The sequence below is a fragment of the Caenorhabditis briggsae genome (assembly GCF_000004555.2).
Source record: "Caenorhabditis briggsae complete genome, chrX, whole genome shotgun sequence".
Lineage (NCBI taxonomy): Eukaryota > Metazoa > Nematoda > Chromadorea > Rhabditida > Rhabditidae > Caenorhabditis > Caenorhabditis briggsae.
In genome coordinates this window covers 4,437,503-4,452,305 of record NC_013491.2, presented here as the reverse complement: position 1 = coordinate 4,452,305, position 14,803 = coordinate 4,437,503, and the positions used below count along the sequence as shown (strand labels likewise).

The window sequence follows — 14,803 nt, the reverse complement described above, 5'->3', positions numbered from 1 at the left end:
ACACCTGTCTCTGATAGATTAAAAAAACTTTTCTGATCCGATTTCCAGAGATGTTGGAAATTTAGAATTCATTCAAAATTATAATTTTTTCTGATGATGTTTAATAACCAGAAATGACTTTTCCCAATTTAAAAGTTTCAGAATCCCTAAACCCAACCGCTCAATCTGAGAACCCCCCGAAATATCCGGTTCCTTTTATATTGTTTTTAAAATCCCAACTTCTGAATTATAGTGATGTAACCTGATCAGAAACCTTCTTGTTCCGATTTTCAAATTCTCGAAATCCCATCCATCTTGACGCCTAGACGTTTTCCAACTGTCTCAAATTTGCATTTTCTCCATTCACTCCTTTTTTTTTCTCGAAAATCCATCCCAATTTCGAAAAGAAAAGCGAAAAACTGCACCTGATTTTTGGTGTCATCAACCCACTTCTTCCTACCAATTTGTCTTTTGTCGAAGAGCTCGAGCTCTTTTCACACTTCTCCATATCTCATCGCGCATCATGCCAAATTTTAGGATGGAGAGGCTACGAACGGATTGAACATAAAACCCGAGATTGAACTACTACTACAAGACGAGTACTTGTTTGATATTAACCATTTTTTTTTCCATCCATTACCAACTTCTTTTTCATCTTGTTCTTCTCCTCCTCCTTCTGCTTCTTCTTCCTCTTCTTCTTGCTAGTTCTACATCCTACAGCTTCTCTGCTTTGCTCGTGTTTTTTCATGTTTCCAGTGCATGGTGGGATGGGATGGAACTTACTTTTATATTGGTTCGAAATGACTATCGAGAGCAATAAACAAATGATTACTCATTCAGAAAAGAAAGTCCCTTGTCTCTTTTTTCTCCCATTTCTTCCTTTTTTATTAGGATCCTTTATTAAGATCCATGTCTGTGTCGTTCCTTGAATCCGACCTTCGATTCTTGGAAGACAGACTCCGGAGCATAGAAAAAAGTAGATGTTGACACCTTTACTTTTTTCCAATTTTCCGTCAGGTGTCAAAAAACAGACATAAATGGGGTCTGTGTCCAGAGGCAACGTTCGTTTGTTTGGGTCTAGTAACTCTAGCTACCGGGACCCGGTTGACGTGTACTTCCAAATATATAAGCCTTGATTCCAAACCTTTTTTATGGAAACCGATGCACTAAGTTTTTTTGCACACATAAATCCTCATGATGAGATCTCAATCATTCTGCATACTGATTGAGAAGGCTCCCCTTTCCTCGACATTTCCGGCTTCTTCACACTTCATTACCATATTTTTTTCTCTCTCTATAACTTTAATTTTTTCCTTCTCCCACGTGAGATTCTCTAGACATTTCAATTGATTTCCGAGTCAGTTGAAAAAAGCGAAAAAAAGGAAGGAGGCGCTTCCCTCTTCCTTTTTTGCCGATGGTGGTGGTGGTGGTGACGTTCCTTGGTCCCGCCTCCAGAAGGAGGGTGCCAGCTCATCCGGCTTTCGGCGATGCCTTTTGACCTCAGGAGGTGCTTTTCCCCTATGCATGCGCATATGATTTTCTTACTGTAGCATGTTGACTTCTGGGATTTGTCTAGTTGTTTTTTCAGATGTCTTCTATTGAATTGGTGAAAGGTAGGCTTTAGGTTTTTAGGGAATTCATGAATTATTTACACCAAATTCGAAAGACCAACAGCACTTTTTCTGTGGTCACTCTAGTTATTGGAAAGTTGATAGAAATAGAAGCTCGATGTTAAAAAAAAGGAAAAAAAACCCCAAAACAAAAGTTCTGATATTGGTTCCTCATCCACCTTCAACTTTGTCCTGGAAAGCCATTGATTTGAGAAAGATGGATTTTCAGATATTTCGATATTTTTCCTTTTGTATTAGTTCCCAAAGTTCTATTTTACATACAGTACCAGCCAATAAGATATACAATACCACATTTTTCAGTTGATTTTCGACAATTTGACTGTTTTTCAGGAATCTGGAGCTCGGCTGTCAAGTTTCCGGACACTTTGAAAATTTTGGAGAATGTAAAACAGGCCTAGATTGAAAACTTTGCATTTACAGAATTTTTTGAAAATTCTAAGTTTTTCAACTATTTGTCGATTTCTGACGGACACCCTTTTTGTCCCGTCTGTGCACTGAAAACATGAAAAAATCATGTGGTATCCAGTAATCGGCAAATAGCTAAAAAACTAGAAAATTTCAAAAACTCTGTGAATTCAACATTTTCGATTTAGGTATGTTCTACACTTTTCAAAATTATCAAACTGAACTCGAGAGCAGATCTCTAGACTCTTGAAAAATTGACAAAACTACCACAAATCAACTGAACGTCAAGTTTTTTTATACCTCATTAACCGAAACTATATAACTTTTCCAGCTGATTGATACGATATCTCAAAATTCTAAATTTCTTCTTATTTCTTTTTTCTTGGAACTTCTCCACAGCCGTGAATACCAGTTCTATAAACAAGCTATTTTTTTCTTTTCCTTTTTATTGAAAACTAAATAAATTAGACGAGACATAAGCTCCTGCAGTGAATGATTCAACCCCTCCTTTATTTTCGTGTACTTTGTTTTTTTTTCTTTTGGTTGGTTTTTTGGGTTCTTTCAAATTATTCGAGAATTTCCAGAATTCTCGCAATTAGAATAGCTGAGAAAATTACAGGGCGGCGTTTTCGGATAATGGGCTACAGTAGGCAAGGTGGGAAATTATAGGATCCTTTTTTTCATTTCCTCATCTTCATTCTGGAAATTTTACATTTTTCTCCTTTTTCTTTTTCTTTGTGTTTCTTGTCATTCATATTGTCAAACATCAAAATAGAGAGAATAGAGAGTTTTTGGCCTCGGAAGACAAAAATGTTTATAGGATTGGGATGATGAACAGCCGCTTCGTCGTCCCCCAAAAGAATTTTGCAAAATTTTGACCAGGGTCAGTTATGCTCTTTCTTTATGATTTTTGTGCGACGTCACCAAACATTTTTGCTCTTTTTAGAAAACTGTGAAAATTAACGGATTTTCAAAAGAAAAACTTTCCGGGATATACTTGTAAATTTTGGTGCAATTGGCCCAGCCCATTGGCCCGGATGCCGGTTTTTTCTGTTGAAGTTAGAGGAAATATTGTTGAAAAGATAGTTTTGAAGTTTCGGAGGGCCCTTTTATTACAGGGGCCCTTCCATTATATGGGGGCCCTTCTTTTTTTCCAGCCAGTTTTTTCCAAAATTTTGCATCGATAAATTCGACGAAGTTTTGTTCAAAATTCTTGAAAATCTGCCAATTTCACAAAAATTTAGCAAGGTTTTAATCGAAAAATAGATTCTCAAAAAAATTTCTATCAAATTGTCGAGTTTCCGGAATATTTTCCACTGAAAAAGTACGGAAATTTTCTGATTTCAAAACGGTTTTTTTGTAGGGGGCTCTTTTATTACGGGGTCCCTTCTATTTTTCCAAGCCACTCTCGGAGGGCCCTTCTAATACAAGTTTTACGATATATGAAAAAAAAAAAGAAATGTTAATGAAGAACCACAAAAAAACCAATTTTCTACCAAAAATGACCTTTTTAAAAATTTGCCCCAGTCTGGAACTCTGCTGTCAAGTTTTAGATCACTTTGAAAATTTTGGAGGATGTAAAACAGACCTAGATTGAAAACTTTGCATGCCTAGAATTCTTCGAAAATTCCTAGTTTTTTCAGTTATTTGCCGGTTTCTAAAAGACGCCTGTTTTTCACACGTCTTCTGTAACAAACAGGCCAAATATGTGTTTTTCAGAAATCGGCAACTAGCTGAAAACTAGAAAATTTCAAAAATTGTATAAATGCAGATTCCAAAGACCCGTGTATGCCCGGGAGTACTTTTCTGCTTAATCTTTAGCCTATGACAGTTTGAAAGGAAGGAGGAAAATGTGTTTTCACTTTTCGGATTCTATTCTTCTCTCGAGCACGTTAAGAAACCATATGTTTCTGATTTCCTATGCCACAAAACTAGTTTCTCTCTATTCTTCCTCACATTTCAATTTTTTCGTCGTGAGCTATTATCAGTTTCGTTCGTTTTGGAATGCCGCGAAACGTATACTTTTGTGGAACAAAAGAGACAAAAATTCAATCATTCCGAGAGTGGCTTCACTTCACTTTGAAGACATTCGCAATGCATTGCTAAATCGTTTTTTCTTTGTTAGAATAGAAGAAGTGAGGAGAGGAGAATAAGTGATGCAACATTCTTTTCAAGATTAATTACTCAAAATTGTCTGAGACCACATCTCCTAGAAGACTGGAAGAGATATATACTCAACTCTCCTCAGAATCCGGAAGTTATTTCTTTTTTTGTTTCTGTGTCTACTTGGTTTCACTTTTTTTTCTATTCATTGCTTTTAACCATCGCATCGAAAAGGTGAATTTAGGGAAGACGTGAAGCGGAATGAAATTTAAAGTGTTGGGGTCCAACTCCCTTCTGGCTTACCTTTTTAAGGAGTCAAGCGGGTATACAAACTCTCAAATCTCGAACAAATGTTCAATTTATTTTGCAAATTTAAAACATTTAAAAATCTTTAGTCTATTTTTTATTGGGAATGAAATTTGAATACTACCTGTAAAAACAAGTGCGGCTTGCACCAGACAAAAATCCCTTCCACCATTTCCGATGTGTATTTCCTTACAATTCTTGATTTTTTGTACTTGTACTGCCCTTCTCCCTTTTATTCTTTTTTTTTTTACTTTGTTTTACGTTTTTTACTTCATGGCTCGGTTTCTAGTTTGACCCATAGCTACTCCTATTTTTACACTATTTGAATATTCTTTTTTTCACCCTCCGCCGGCTTTCTTCTCCCGCCTCATCCCGAGGGCTTCCAGGTAGAAGAAGAACAAAACAAAAACCTTATTTTTTTCAAAAAATTTTTTTTGAATATTTTCAATTTGTCACGTGGGTGAGGGTGACTCCGCGAAGAGTCTAATTGCCTTATTTCAAAAATCAGGGCAAAACCTCAAAAACAAATTGATCCTCTGGAGATTCTTGATTAGACACTCTGATTTGGGCTTGATTTGATCATAAGATTATCATAAAGTGCCATTTCCGATTTGTCTTGTTTCTTGTTTTTTATCCGCTGGAAAACTCAACATCTTGAAGACTCAGATTTTATTGAAAATTTCAGAATAGCCCAAGAATAATTTATCTGAGCACTTCTGGAAGTTTTGGAATCCTGCTCTCCAGTTTCAGCCAAGTTATACGAGTTTCAGTTCCCCAAAAATCGGATTTCCGTGCGAAACAGCAGTTTTCCAAGACAGTTTGTACAATTTCTAGGACGTTTTAGAAATTTTTTTAGAGCGACATTTGTTGCGTTGAACTCAGAATTCGATACAATTTCATATTTTTAATAATTTCTCAAAAATTTTTGTTTATGATTTGAGAAAATGTCACAAATATGAAATTTTCTCATATTTTGAGTTGAACACAACGAATTTCATGTTCTAAAGTGTCCTTGAAGTTGAGAAATTCGTCTTGAAAAGTTCGCTGTTCTGCACTGAACTACGATTTTGGTACTGGAACCTGCATAACTCGGCTGAAACTGACGAGCGGACTCTAAAACTGTCCAAGATGTTTAGATAGGTTATTTCCACATAGTTTTCATCAAAATCTGGGTTGACAAGATGTCTAGATTCCTCTGTTATTTCAAAAATCACAAAAAATGTTAAAAAACATTATCCTCTGGAGATTCTTGATTAGATATTTTGGTTTATGGCCTGAACTTGACTCGATCATCAATTTTTTCTTGCTTCTTATCCTCAACTAATTTCGAATTCCAATTTCAAAAACGTGTTTTTCAGATTATGACTACTATGAGTTAACGGGAATCTACTACGAATAAAACATGATACGGTTCTTTCTAACCGCGTTTTGCATCCTCAACTCTTTCGAACCCACCAACTCGGCTTTCATCCCGCTTACCAAGAAGTTTTTGGACAAACTCAAAAACGAGACGCTCTATAACAAATTTGCGACACCGACACAGTATGATGGTGAGTCAAACTAACATGGGTTTCGGGTTGAGGGTGACTAAAATAACAATGAATCCGCACAGAGCACATAGAGAGGATTTCAAGAGTGACTCTCTCTCTCTCTCTCTCTCTCTCTTTTTCTCTATCTATCTTAAAACCTTTTTATAGAGTATATACGCGTTCACGGTCCAGGTATGAACGAGAGTGTTTTGTTTAAGGCTTTTCTTCTTACTCTTAACTGTTGCTTCTATTTCCGGAAGATTCTTTCTGACACTGCTGATACACACACACTAAACACTTGTTTAATTACTGTTTTTCATTTTCCTCTCTGCTCACAAGTCTCACGTCAAATGGCTTTCTTTGCACTAATACGTGTCTGTCGATAGGACTCATCACGCCCGTAGATTCGATTTTGATCGCTTTAGTTCTGATTCCTGATTGTCTAACCCGTTTCTTATTCAGATGTGCCAACAAATGTCACGCTTTCGATGTTCATTGAAGGAATGAGCTCATTTAGTAAGCCCCTGTAGTACCAATTCTAGATTTATCATATTTTGATTCAGGTGCTCAAACTATGGATTACCACCTGGACGTTTATTTCCAAGAAGAATGGTATGATCATCGTCTGGCTCATAATAACACCGCTCCAATTCTTGTCCGAGACCTGGAAGTTTTCAAAATGATGTGGCACCCGGATGTTTATTTTGCAAACGCTAGATCGGCAGCTTTCCAGGTCAGTTAACTTGCACTACATGGTAGTAAAAAAGGCTTCTACTTCCATTTGTGTTTTGACTTCGGAAAGCGATTGACTTTTCAACCTACTCACTCGAGGGCGTCGTCTTCTGACGAAAGAGCTTTTTAATAACATGCAAATCCCATTTCAGGACATCACGGACGACAATTTTCTTGTATGGGTCTATCCGAATGGACGCGTTTGGTATGACGCGAGAATCTCGATTGTAAGAGATTAGTTGAAAAACAAAATGTCACGTGTTCCTCTTATAGGTCAGCTCTTGCAACATGGATCTTTGGAAATATCCACTGGATTCTCAAGAGTGTGCGCTCCGGATTCTCTCGTACGCCTATCCAATGACAGTTCTACGTTTGCTCTGGTCGGAAAAGGAAGACGTGCCTGCCATCGATCGTAATCCGGATATCACCATGCCGGATATGTCGCTGAAACACATCCGAACCGGATACTGCAACGGAACATATGCAACTGGCGAGTGGAGTTGCATGACGGCGATATTCTACGTGGAACGGGAAATGATGCATCACGTCATGCAAACATATGTCCCGACCGCGTTGATCGTCGTCATTTCGTGGTTCAATTTCTGGCTGGAAATTGATTCGGCACCGGCGAGAGTGTCGTTAAGTATTACCACACTTTTGACGATATCAACGCAAGCTAATGCGGTGAAGCTTGCATTGCCAGAAGGTAGGAATAAAGAATCGGAATTTTGAGAAAAAAAACAGAATTTTTTCAGTCAGCTACATGAAGGCTATAGATGTTTGGATGGGATCGTGCATGGTAAGAACTGGTTTGGTTTGGCAAGAGAGGGAAATTTATTCTAAATTGGAGTTTCTAATTGAAAATAATCATAATTATTAATTTCTCTGATAGAAGAACACACAAACCGTAACTTTGTTCAATTATGTCGATTACTGGGAAAGATATCGAGATATTGTCGACGGATAAATTGTTTATCAAAGTATTACCAATGTTTTATCAGTTGATAAATTTTTGATATCTTTCACAGGAATCGAGAGATTCGAGAAACGGTTTGGGTGGTCAGGTGTTAGAGCGAATATGGTAATTAAAATTCTAGAATTGTCTGTAATAAATATAAAAAATACGGTATATGGTTTGTAAGTGTGCTCATAACTTGTTAGTCAAGAAATGACATAGATAGTACAAAAAGCTGTCAACTAAATTTTCATGATAAAATTTCAATACCGTGAATGCTCTAGTAGAAGTCTAGCACTTTAAGTGCGCTTTAAGCTCAATTATCTCGGTTGTTTTAAAAAATTTTGTATGGCGGTCAGCAGATCAAATGTTTATAACATTATCAACAACATTTTATCAGTCTGCCATTTTTTGATATCTACTGAAGGAACCGAGATAATTGAGAACGAAGTGCACGTATCTATAGGATCACTCACGGTATTCAATTTATGTTAGTCTATGAGTCGTCTGGATCAGACAAAAATCACTTTAGTTGTTCGCTTATCAAAAGTTCTAGTACATTACAATATATTTTTAAAGACAAATGCCCAACCAATAGTTTTCAGGCGTTCGTGTTCGGAGTCATGATTGAATTCACCATCTGTCACTACGCCAAAACCTTGGAGAAGGAGAAAGACAGACAAGCTCGAGAAGCCGAACTCCGAGGAGGACCACCACTTGTCGTCGACACCCTATCGACACTATTTGGAGCCGTCCACGACATTGACGATTTGGTGCGGAAAGTGGCCACGCTTGTATGTTGCTTGCACTGCTTTTCACACGCTAAGCTCATTTTCAGGCATTTTTCTAGTCTCAGCATTTTAAAAAATTGCAAGATGCTGACCTTCAGCAAATTCTAACCTTTATACTAATATTTTTGGCTTTATGGCTTTCTTTCGGAAACGAAACAAATGAGTTTTAGCAGCTTTCACTGTTCCTAACACTCTCACATACACTCACATATACTATGTTCCGTTTTTGAGTTTTCTTTCACTGTACTTTTCAGATTGAGGAGACTGAATGGGTTTGTTTAACGCTTAATGGACTAATGCAAGCTTATCTCCTTATTTCTCTTATTTCAAGCCTCTCTAAGCATGCCTGCATCCGATATATTCATAATTTTCATGGAATGAGACGTAACTTCTGTTCACCCTGTCATAAATGTGATTTATTTGAAATGTCATTAATTTCATTTTCAGAACGAAGACGAGGAGCTTCGTGGAGACGGTGAGCAGCACATTGCACTAAACATGCTCAACCCTGAAGAGCCACGTTTGCGGTCGTTGCATCCAACCACCAATGATATTACGACAAACGGAACCAGGTGAATTTCTTGGATTTCTCATCCAAATATCATCTTAACTCTTGAAGATACTTCATGGGAGCTGAACGACTAAAGCGCAAGCGGTCCAAGACTTCGATAACCCGACTTCGCCAACAGGTAGCCAGTATGCGTCATGCCGTGAGTTTCGCTTTTTTGGCTTTTTTAGTAATCAGCTTGTTTCCCTTCTTTTTTATTTGCTCAGACGCCGCAGTTTGAATTTTATTTTGATGTGAACACATACTTTAAAGCTTTAATTCATATTTCCAACTGAAAAGAATGATTTCAGACCGCCGATGTTTCCCGTCGCGCGTTCAAATGGACTCGTGCCGTTCGAAAACTCCACGGTCACCGCGTCGCTACAAAAATCGACGAGCGATGTCGTATCGTGTTTCCGATGGTGTTCATCCTGTTCAACATCGCCTACTGGAGCTTCTATCTTGTATTCAATTGAAACATTCTCTCTCTTTTTTTCACTGTGATTGATCTCGTACGTTGTGCATGTCCCTTCCACTCTTCCTTCTCTCCTTCCCAGAATCTTCTTCATGTTTTTTGTCTCTCACTACTTTACAAGTTTGTCCTATTTATGATCAGAAAACTATTGAATTCTCTGATATTGAATCTTTTTGAAAATAAATTATACATTTCGGAGGCATATAGATAATTCCAGAGGTAAGTAAAAAAGCTCTAAGCATTCTGTGGAACCAGTGGAAAATGGAAAACAAAGTGAGTTTTCAAAATCAGGAAAATGTTTTGAATCGGAAAGTTCGGAGAGAAAAATAGGAGTAAATTAGAAAAGAGTCCTAAAGTCAACAAACGAAATTGAAAAATTAGTGCAGCCTCTAAAAACAGCTCAAATCGTGGGGACGTGACCTAGTGTCCATAGAAGGGTGTGCGGAATGGAACTTTCGGAATCTGTGGATCTTCGGAAATTTCAAAAATCGGTATTTCGAAAACACCGACATACTGATACGGATAAAATGATGATTTTGAATTTTCGGAATTATCTGAACTTTTCAAAATCGGAATTTAATTCTTGGAATATGGTGAATTTTGAGGATTACTGTTTCAATTTGTTAGCAACAAAATAGCGAGTTAACAGCAGATCAAAATACTATAAAATTCTAATTATTACGAAAATCGAACAATATAAGCTTCAAAATATTCCGGTTCTAAATTCTTGCTGAAATATTAGGTTGGCAGGAAAGTAACTGTCCATTTTTTCATTAGTAAATAAAACAAAAACAAGATTAATCCAAGATTGACAGTATGTACCGTCGTGATCCACAACCTGTTGTCAATTTAGGGTAACTCGTGGATACCATCCCTCCAAAAGCCGGCTGGACGCGAATCAAAGTATTACTGTAGCACTTTTTCTCTCATCGATAATGTTAAAGTTCTTACGCTCCAGATGAAGTCGTATATCTTCGAATAACCAATAATCAGATGAAACAAAATCAGAACTTTCACGGGGGTAAAGGAGAACCGTCCAGCCAAAGCGGCTGAGGAACGACGTGACTTTCCGTGAACATGCGGTTTTTTCAGTTTTTAACGACAGGCAAGTCAGACCTGAGCCGCTTCATCGAGACGGTTCTCCCTCACCAAGTTATAGTCCCGACTTGACTCTATCAAATTATAGGTTATTCGGAGATATGCGAAGTCATCTAGAGGGTGATGAATTTTGCACCATCTATGAGAAAAAACTAAAAAAATGAATTCTTTGATCCGCGGCTAGTTCGCTTATGAAGGAAGGGTATCCACAAGATACCTGAATGTTGCCAACGTGCTATGGACCACGACGGTGCATACTGCTAATCTTGGCTTAAAGGAGGGTAGACATCAAAAATTTCAAAATTTTCATTTTTACTGAAAAGATATAACTCTGAAGTATAAATATAGCTATGTACTTACAAACCTGAAAAAAACACTTCAAGGACGAAAAATTGCTCTTTTTTGTCACCCTAATTTCTTCACTAGCTTGCTGCTGCGGCGTCGCTTCATAATGTGAAAAACGCGATGGTCGCCTCTTACACGCGTAGTGTAGTGGGTACGCTCTAGGCTAGTATTCAGGAGGTCAGAGGTTCAATCCCTGCTGGTGTTTTTACTTTTTTCTTCCCTTGTTTCCTTCGGATTGAACTTTTTGAACTCGGAATTTCTGAAGGGCTACCAGCGTGCCGCCGAGGCCTCACTCCGAGGTACCAAAATCAGTTGAAAATGAAGAATCTTGTTTTATTATGTTAACAAATAAATTATGAAAAAAACTACAATTAATTTTTAGAAAGAGACATAAAAATTGAAAAAAAAACCACATAATTAAAACAATCCTCGTGCAGGGCTGGTCGTCGGAAGGTGAAGGAAGCAGTAAAAATGGAGACGTCTCTGAAAACCCTAGTCATAAAACAGTTTTTATTCCTAGAGTAATAACGAGAAGTAATGAGATAAATAGGAACAGTGAAGAAACGGTTATCGAAGAGAAAATAGTTTTTTTCGCATGCTTATAAAACACACCGGCGACTGGCAAAATAATCGGTCGATAGAACTTTAAATTTACATAAAAAATTCACTTTTATATGGGTTTTATAATAAATAAGAAAAAAGAGCTTTTTTAATGTTTGAAGTCGTTAAAAATTAAAAAAAATAAAGTCGGGAAATAAAAAAATAAAAATGTTTGCGCGTGGGATTGCGTGCTTTAGGTGCGAACACCGCGACGGCAAAATACACATTCCCTGAAATTTTCCCCGAAATTTTTGCTGTCTGCCCTCCTTTAACCTGGTTTTTGTATTATTCACAATTAAAACAAGGAACAGTTACTTTCCTGCCAACCTAATACAGAATAACATAAATACTGTTTTTTTATTTACCACGCTTTGTATTATAGTTGGAACAATTTTTTGTTGATAGAGTCACAATTTCATATCCCACGGGTTATCTTACTAAAATACAAGTTGATACAAAACAACATAAAATTTATAAGAAAACTAAAAATGTAAGTTCTAGTTTACATTTTCTGAAGTCAAGTTTGAGCTCATCACAACTTGGAATAGGAATACCGTATTTCTTCTAAAAGAAGCCCACACAAATCTTCAACTTTGAGCTCAGTTATACTGATTCCTGTGAAAGATGTCAAAATTTGTCAAATGATAAAATATTGCTGATATTGTGATGATTCATCAGTTAACAAATTTTTAATATCTCTCACAGAAATCTAGATAATTGAGCTCAAAGTTGAAGGCTGAGGGCTTCTACGTAGTAGAGCAAAGACAATATCTTGGTTCATGTAAAATCTATGAAAAAATGATTTTCAGACAAAATCCTCATCATGATATACAATTCAATTTGCCAGTTAGACGTATTTTGATATTTTTTACAAAAAAAAAAGTTATTTTTCTGGCTACAAGAAGGTGTAAACATTTTTATGTGTGCTTAACAAAAATAAAACTTTCAAAAAGTTATGTCATTTTTCCCGGAAAATTTTGACTCTTTTCCGGGAATTCATTTTAATGAATTTTATTGCTGTTGGAAGCGCCACAATTCTACTGCTTATTTTGGAAGGCATTTGACTTTAAGCGTCATTCGGATTCAATTAAATATCGTTTTTTTAAAGAAATTTTCAAAAATTCGGTAATATTTTCTTTTTGCTGTAAGTCAAAAATAAAAATTCTGAATTCAACTTTTATCAACATCTGCTATCAGACATCCTTGTGAAACCTAGTCGTTAAAAAAAGCCCACCCAATAAAGACAAGGTTATTCTCAGAACCGGTTCCGGAAAATTCGAAGGCATTCAGCTGTTCAAATTCAACCCCTTTACTTCGTCTGTTTTTAGGATTTCACACATTTCGTAACATCTCAATCTCTGCTCTGCATTTTTTTTTCTATAAATGATGAAATCGGCTTCTCGGCGCTTTGATTAGAAATTCTAATTTTGACTCTTTTTCCAATCAGTGGAAAAAAAACTAATCAAAATGTATGTGGCATACATGTAAACAACAACTTTAGATCTCAATTTTGCCATTTTCAAATCTCTAAAAAGTTCATTTTGTCCCTGCTACATTCTCCAAGTCATTATCCGTTTTTTTCTTTGCATTGCCTGACCGGTTTCGCCCACTACCTTTCCCTGAAAAAATGTTCATCCATCTTGTTCCATTGAGGCCTAGTCGCTCAAAAAGCAGCAAGACTAACTTGACAAGTGCTTTCTGAGGCTGTTCGGTCAAAATAGGAGAACTCAATTCACAACTTTTTTTTTGTGTTGCTGTTAAATTCAACTTTTTTGTCCAATTCGTTTTTCTCTTTTTTTTTTGAGAAACCGAAAAAAATTTAACTTTTTCTTTCATTTTGCCACCCAGCTGCTTCCATTGTGTTTGCGGTTATCAGCCAAAACAAACAAGGCATCCATTACTGCCACATATCGAACGAAAATTCTAAAATATATATATATACATATATATATATATATTGGTTGCTTTTCGTTCTTCAATTGACGATGCCATCAAATTTTTTTGTTTGGAATTCGAAACCATTCGGAAAAAAGAAAAATGAATGAATATTAAGTAGGATATAGCGATAATTTGTCATTTTCCCCTTTATATTTCACAATTTTTCCCTTCATCAAAAGATTAATCCGTTTTGTTCAAGGGTATGAACGAAAATTCCAAAAAAAAAAAAAGATTTCCTTTTTTTTAACTACCGTAAACTTTCTGTCAATTTACTCACTCTAGAAATTCAATTTCCGCTTTTTTCCTACTCTCACGAACTCTTGTTGCTCTTCTGTCCCCCTGAAAACGAAATGAACTTTTTTTTACTCAGGGCTTGTCTACTGACTCAGAGTCTTCGGAATTCCGGCGGCGCCCTCGGGGTATTGCTCCAGGCGCCCGCACGCAGAGAAGATTTGTTGCCTTCACTCTCGCTCCCCACACTTTCTGATCAATCCAATGGGACCTCTTGGGGCAGTTTAATGAGAAATATTTATCTTGACACAAACTGCTCTCACCGGGAGGGCAACAGAGGGGAGGGGGGGGGGGGGTTTCCTTTCTCTGAGAATCCGAAAAAAATTGAGGTAGTGAGAAAAATGAGAAAATAGACTCTTTTCCTCCGAGACTTACAACAATTCTGTCTTCTCTCACCTCACCCAACCCACAATATGTTATCTCTAACTGACTGGTGGCCGCGCCGGACGCCCGAGACCACTGGGCGAGGAGGAAAATAAACGTTTCGGGGGTCTACTCCGTTTTTTTGCCACCGCCCTCGTTTCATTTTCCTCGTTTTCAACTGTTTCAGTCAGTCAGTTTTTCCTCCCTCGCTCTGTTTAGTCTATTTTCCATTTTTAAGCGGACACAAAAACTTTCACTGTTCTCTTAAAGTGTTTAATGCTCTACTTTTGCTTATCAGTGTTTTTTTCTTCAAATTAGTACTGTAAAGAAAAACTAATCATTGTTTCATGATTCTTTTTTCCCAATTTTTTTCCTCGTTGCTGTCAAGATAAGGTTCACTGGTGATTCTTCATTTTTGTTTCGTGTTCCTTTATTTTCACCTCTCTCTTATATAGTTTCCAACAAAGGTGTAAATATCTGAAGTCAGAAACCGGTTTTTTCGGAGTAAAGAAACGATGGCAGGTGTTCAGAAGCGCCAAAACTTGGTAAGTGCAAAAAATCTGAAAATCGGCCGTCCGTGAGAATTCGTTGGTGTCTTGAAATTAGAACTTTGTCTAGGAATTGAAATTTGGGCTTTGACGCATTCCGTTAGATAAAACAATTGTTCCGGAATTTGCTTCTTATTTGAGCTACCGTAGTCCTCAAAACTTTTGTA

The 14,803-nt window shown here is 37.0% G+C and overlaps 1 protein-coding gene across 1 annotated transcript; it reads left to right on the top strand.

The window, feature by feature from the left end:
• Positions 1–5,826: 5,826 nt before the first annotated feature.
• Positions 5,827–9,454, top strand: Cbr-lgc-40 (the record flags this gene model as incomplete). Its single annotated transcript, XM_002643837.1, has 10 exons — positions 5,827–5,974; positions 6,416–6,469; positions 6,517–6,686; positions 6,838–6,912; positions 6,959–7,391; positions 7,441–7,484; positions 8,246–8,434; positions 8,879–9,003; positions 9,051–9,141; positions 9,290–9,454. 10 exons carry the CDS (start codon positions 5,827–5,829, stop codon positions 9,452–9,454), a joined length of 1,494 nt encoding a protein of 497 aa, XP_002643883.1.
• Between the last annotated feature and the right edge of the window lie 5,349 nt (positions 9,455–14,803).